Source organism: Monopterus albus, unplaced genomic scaffold (genome assembly GCF_001952655.1).
Source record: "Monopterus albus unplaced genomic scaffold, M_albus_1.0 scaffold556.1, whole genome shotgun sequence".
NCBI lineage: Eukaryota > Metazoa > Chordata > Actinopteri > Synbranchiformes > Synbranchidae > Monopterus > Monopterus albus.
Window position 1 is genome coordinate 60,710 of NW_018128436.1, and position 6,520 is coordinate 67,229.

The following is a 6,520-nucleotide window of genomic DNA, read 5'->3' on the forward strand; positions in this document are numbered from 1 at the left end:
ATGTTTATTTGGGATTTTTAAGTAGTTTAAATACAAATATTTAATACTTGTATTTTTAATTTTTTATTCTTTTGTCAGTTTGTTGTTTAGTTTTGTTTTAACCAAAGTGTGACGGTGGCAAACGCTCGGGTTCTGGCTCTCTTCGAAGATTTTAAACAGGCATGGTCGTTTCTTTCTGTTAGCGGGTCTGTTTTGGGGGTAGTTAGATTTGGGGGCAGGGTCAGATTAATTTAAATTGTGATACCTGTTGTAGATAGGCCTCTCTCTTTTCTCATGTGCGATGTCATGTGCTTTGTTCTGGTGCAATACGTTTGAGCGTTATTTTAAATGTGAATCCTTTGACCATCTGCAGTTTGACCATCAGTATTTTGCAGAACCACAGCAGTATCGGGAGGGGAGGGGAGGGGGAGGGGGGGCTCTTTTTCTAAGGACTTTTTACATGTCCACCACCAATCAGATCTAACGGTCCTCCACCATCTTCATCCTCCTGTAAATAGACGATGTACATGTGAGTCATGACTCGGTGACTGTAGCTGGTAACGAATGAACCGTCATCATTTATAATCACAACTCCACTCACCCGAAGAGTTTCTCTCTTCTTAGCGGGTCAAGGCTAGTTTTTCTGTATTTAAGAAACCCCCCTCACTTTCAGGTCTGGGGGGGAGGGGTTTGATTTGAGAGACTGTATGTACAGGTTTTTGGGGGGACGGGGACTGTACTCATCATGTTGCTAACTGACACAACTTCAGTTATAACAAATGTAAAGAGAGAAAAACGTCTCCTGTTTGATTTGACAGACGTCGTTTCTTCGGTATCAGATCTTTATATGTTCCACAACATGTTAAAGAATAAACGTACATGAACTCTGGTTGAGCACTGTGAACACAGCTCTGGGCTGGTTTTGTGACAACGGCTGGAGGTCCAAGCAAAAGCTGGTGGTTGGTTAAAGTTCCAGAAACTAAATGTCTGCACCTCCGAGGCTTCTACTCGGTAGAAAGAACAACATGTCTATGAACTTGGCTTTGACTTAATGGCCCCTGTTCAGTGTGTGCCCTGAAAATCACAAAGCAGAAAACTTGTAGATTCAGATGGAACTTGAACAGGACTGTTTTATTTTGACTTGGGACTTCACTGGGAACTTGTAGGCTTGATGCTGACATGGGCTAGAGGGTCTTCACTATGGACTTGGCTTGGGACTTGTATGTCATGACCTGAAAATTTGACATGAAAGGTGCTGGCCTTCACTTTGGATGTCTCTCAGGACTCGTTTGGGACTTGTTGGCCTTCATGTGTGACTTGGGAGATGGTCTTGACAGGTTTTGACTTGGGACTTGACTCTGGACTTGCTGCTAGTTGGTCTTCACCTAGAACTTGATGTGGGGTTTGACTTGAAACTTGTTGGTTTTACTTATGGATGGAATCCCATGTCTGCTAATGCTAACATAAGCATTTTCACAGGTGACGCATCACGTGTAACATGTAAAACAGTCCCCTTGTGACACAAGACAGAAGTCTGACCCCAATCCACTGCTGATATGTTAGCTTGGCGATAAAAGCACGCTTGCTAACGTTAGCATGTTTACAAGGTAAATATGGATTCCCCCCCCCAAAATTTCCCCCACAGCTTTTTGTCTAATCCGACTTCTGTCTCCACAACATCGGTGGTGAACTTCAGCATTCCTGAAACATCCAACTCTTATTATGAAAAAGACGTTTCTGATTGTTTTCTGTTCTTTAGCTCCTGACATCTCCACAGGTCTGCACTTCATCATCAACCTGTGGTCTTCAGGTCGCCACTGTCCTGGTAAATCAACTCTCCCTCGACCTCTCTAGTGGTTTTAGTTACATTTCCCAGAAGGCCTTGTTGACAACACAGCTCGAGAACTCGAGGTTCCTGATTGGATGTGCTTTTTGGCTGCTGATTTCAGTCCTTAAATTTAGAAACATTATCAAAAGCACCACCAAGGATGGAGAAGCTGAACCAAAGGACATAAACAGAGAATGATCAGGAAGTAGAATAATAGTTTATATGTTGTGTCGTGTACAATGATTAATGACACTGTCTAAAATATATATTCTACAAATTTCCAGTGCAGACTAAACACAACAACAACCAACATGTTTTATTTAGATGATAGTAACTGAAAGACAGATTTAAACTCGATGTCATGGTTTCATAACTTTCTTAAATATTTCAACATTCTCAAAACTTTAGTTTTATTTTCTACATTTTATGATTTTATTTTTTTAAACTTTTCCTCAGAATTTCACATTAATCTCAGTGGGATGTGTTTGGACACAACAGCCATGTTTATTCCAAATATTGCAGCTTTGTTATCACAACTGTACTGTTTCTCAACACATTTCAGTAATGTTGAAATTTTACAGTTTGTTCATTTAAACGTTTCAGCGATATTCATGAAATTTTACAATCAGTGGGATGTTTTTGAACAGACGTTATGGGAAAACATGGAGTCTTCTGTAGCTACGTTAAACCATGTTCAACAGAGTATTGTGTGAATTTTGGAAATTCAAACTCAATGTGTCGACCCCAACATCTGACCCTCCAGACACAGCTGCTACAGCTCAGCTCGCTCAGTGGAGGGATGCTGCAACCAGACTGGAACCAAACTGGTCTAGAGGATTCTCCAGTGACACCAACAGAACCCGTCTGAAGAGCACAAAGTCTCTGGAGCAACCTCCTCTTTGTTTTCAGTCTGGCTGGATTCGTCGCCGTCCTCCGGCAGCAGGACGTCACTTTGACTTGAAGACAGAGTCCCAGTCCAGAGGTTCAGATCCAGCTGTGGCCTCAGCGGTCTTTGGGATGGGCGGGAAGAAGGACTGCATCTTCTGTCTGAACTCTGACAACTGGGAGAGAGACGAGGAGCAAAGGAGAGAAACCTCATCAGTAGTCTGGAACTCAGTTTTACTTTCTCCCTGAAATATTTCAACTGGAACCAGCATCTAGACACTTTTTACTTGTTTATCAACGGTTTACAACTTTTCCCAAATATTTTTGATTATTCTGGAATTTTTACTTTTAAGTGTATCTACTTTTTTTTTTTTCACTCAGGAATTTTATTTCACTCAGGAAATTGATTTCTTTCTAGAGAATTTAGTTTTTCCAATTCTAAATTTTTTAAAACCACCATTAACAAATTGCGCAACTTTTCTTTAAATCTTACATCTTTATTGCCCAAACATGTCACTTTATACCCGAAATTTCTAAATGTTTTGTCCAACAATGGCACTGGTATTTATTAAAGTATAACAATAAACGTATTCTCCCAACTTTTATGCCAAAATATTTAAACAGCATTCTTGAAATTTTTTGATTTTTTTCTTTAAATATTTCCATGTATTTACAAAATGCTTTCACTTAAAAATGTAACATCCCCTTCTCAAATTTTCATCTTTAAAACATTCAAACATTTAACCTTATTTTTAAAAATTGGGGAAAATCTTTCTTTAAATGTTTTTTCCTGAAAATATTTTCACTTTGTCCTTTAAATCTTAAAAACCACGGCCCTACAGGTTCTGAGTAAATACGTGAACAAATCTTTGGCCCCACACAGACAGAGGTGTCATCTGTTGCACTCTGCTGATTAGTTACCTGAAGTTTGTTATTTCTAGACTTGCGTTATAATGCATTAGGAATTGATACGTACACTATGAACACCGAGGACTTTCCACACGGTGAAACTGAGCAGACCGACCCCGCACCAGGCGAACAAAGACCCCCACCCCAGAGCTCGGAGAGCCAGAGACGCTCCACTCTCCTGGGCTGCTGCTGTCGATGCAACACCCTGAGGAGGAACCAGAGTCAGTGAAAGACAACATGGAGGAAGCTGCTCTTCTCCCTTTAATATCATTGTAAACCAAATATCTTTAGGTTCTCCACTGTTGGTGGGATAAGAGACATTTGAACACTTCACTTTGAGCTCTAGGACATTACTATTGACATTCACAATTTTCTGATGTTTTATCAACAAGATAATTATAAAAACAAATGTTGGCTGGTCATTAAAATGATTTTTATCAACTCCATTATCAAGTGTCTGAAGAGAGGGTAACTGATCTGACAGAATCAGTTTGATAATTATTGAATTGGTCCTTACCAAGTAGAAATATTGGTAGTTAAAGTGTAATTCTTAATCCTTGCTGTGCAGACCTATAATCTGTCCACAGTGAAACACAAACAAAACTGTTAATAATGAAGTGCACCTTATTAAACCAGTCTGGGCTTTTTTTCTTTGCCAGCGCTAATGTGGAGCCAAAGCCTGCGATCATCCCTGCAGATGCCACCGTGGTCAGAAACGCTGCACCTGCACACAGGAAGTCAGGTGTTATCTGAGCAATACAAGTTGAGTGTCAGTGCAAGTTTCAGTCAGCCTGAAAGTAAACCACCTCTGTTTATGGGGACTAAAGAAATCCACCTGAACAGGCAAGAATCAGTCAGTTTTTTTAAGCCGTCTTCTTGTGAAAGTGGTTTTGAAAGGACAGCCACATTGTGAAGTCAGTGGGTACTGAGGGGGACATGCCTGTAGGAGATGACATTACAAATGTAAGTGAACCTGGTTTGTGTTGCCAGCATACAGTCAAAACTCATAGTTTAGGGCTCATCCAGATTCTCTAACTACAAACTATAAGCCATACACATTTTGAATGAAGTGTGGCACATCTGTGCAGGACGAATTGACAGAACATGTCAAATGGAATAAACCCATACAGGACGTGGACAGTTGTATTCTGTGCTGAACCCCCCATTCAATAAAGCTTTATAAAAGCATTAATAACACTTTAATTTGTCCGTGTGCTGCTTATTATTCTGTATTTAAAGAAGATCTGGCTAGGTTAAAGCAAAAAGAAACAAAAAAATTGGAGTGATTAATTATATCTAGCGTAATGGCAGAGCAGAACATATGGTTTAAGGGACGATATTTAATCACACTTTATATTAAAATTCCCGATAATCGTGGAAACCTTTAAATGTATAAGTTTTGAATGGGGTCTGGTAGCACGACCTTATTATACAACGGGAAAGGAGCATTTATATGATGGATTAAACTACTAATACGGCCGCAGCCACAACTCGTATTTACATGGTGTTAGGAATTCTTAGCGGGTAAACACAGACTAAAAAGCAGATTGTTAAATGGAGTTTGGCATGAGGAAATAATTCGACATTGCTGTGACCTCATATAGAAAACGCTATAAGATCACAACAACAGCAGATCCTCCTCAGGGATATAATTAGTATAAACTACAAGCTAACTGCTGCCTTGCCTTTTAACATTTGTAGTTTGGCTTCTTCAGCCTCGCTTTGTGTTCCCTTCACGGCTGTGTTCTCATTAGCCGCCGTCATGTTGCGTCGCTCCAGCAGCGTAAAGTCACCGGATAGAAACAAGCTCGCTAGGAACGCAAAACTAACGTTATTTATGTGTGCAACAGAAAATTATGTTGCACACAATTATAGTAAATAAGTATGATCTTCTATTTTATGCATACAAAATACTGTATGTGTTTTATTTTAGTATTTAAATCTAGCATCCTTGTATTTCTCGGGGGTACGGTGTTACACAGATGGGTCCTGAACCAAAGATCGTCTATTATTGTTGAATACCAGCCCACGGGAAGGAAGAGATACCACTCTTTCATATAGAACTTGTAGAGTTTGTTTCACACAGTCAACACTAAATAAAAGATACCCTGCGGAAGTCCCAGTCAGTCCTGCTACATAGTCTGTGCTGCGGCCGCTCACTGTTCGGTTATAATTTTCTCAAATGTAAGAAATATTTTAGCTGGGATACAGGTTGTCTGTTGCATTTCACGACAGCTCGATCCTGACATAAGCAGTTGCAGGTGTAGATAAAGCGGGTGATGCATCTTCACCAATCTGACTACTCGGAGTGAAATTTTCATTTTCGTTCATTTTCTTGCGAAGAAGCAAACACCCCAACCCCCAACCCCATCCCACCCCACCACCACCGAGGTTTATTTTATTCCCTGCACCTCCTCCTCAGACACAGATCATCTGAACCGCCGGAGTCGCTGCAGTCTCCCGATCCGGAGCCGGTTCACGCCTGGTCCTCCGTCCAGAACCACGTTCGTTACTACCCGGGATATAAAAGCCGGAATATGTGAGGGGGCGCTACGTGTGGATGAGGCGGGGGTGTTGTGGTGGTTTTTGGGTGTTTGGACCCGCGAGTTTGTTTTTGAAAATTACAAAATAAAAGCCGAATATTTTTGATTAAAATGTGGGATTTCCTTGTGTTTTGGCTCCAGAGACAAAAGCCAGACCCCAGGGTCGTGAAGGCGCCAGAAGCACGCGCACAGCTCGGATTCCTTTGAACATTTCGGTCTGTGTTTACCTGTCCGCTGACCTCCGAGGACACATGAATCCGCTCCATCATGCGATCCTGGACCAGCAGCACCAGCCGGGCCGGTACAACCAGATCTGCACCCGCAGCAGCAGCAGCTTGACCCCCGGGCCCCCCGCGCCTCTCGGAGGAGCTCAACC

General features: G+C 41.4%; 1 protein-coding gene across 1 annotated transcript; it reads right to left on the bottom strand.

The window, feature by feature from the left end:
* Positions 1-2,142: 2,142 nt before the first annotated feature.
* Positions 2,143-5,393, bottom strand: tmem242 (transmembrane protein 242). Its single transcript, XM_020588571.1, has 4 exons — positions 5,287-5,393; positions 4,225-4,325; positions 3,669-3,806; positions 2,143-2,868 (listed from the first exon to the last, which is right to left on the bottom strand). The coding sequence occupies exons 1-4, from the start codon at positions 5,363-5,365 to the stop codon at positions 2,755-2,757; spliced, it is 432 nt and encodes a 143-aa protein (XP_020444227.1). The 5' UTR covers positions 5,366-5,393; the 3' UTR covers positions 2,143-2,754.
* Positions 5,394-6,520: the final 1,127 nt, after the last annotated feature.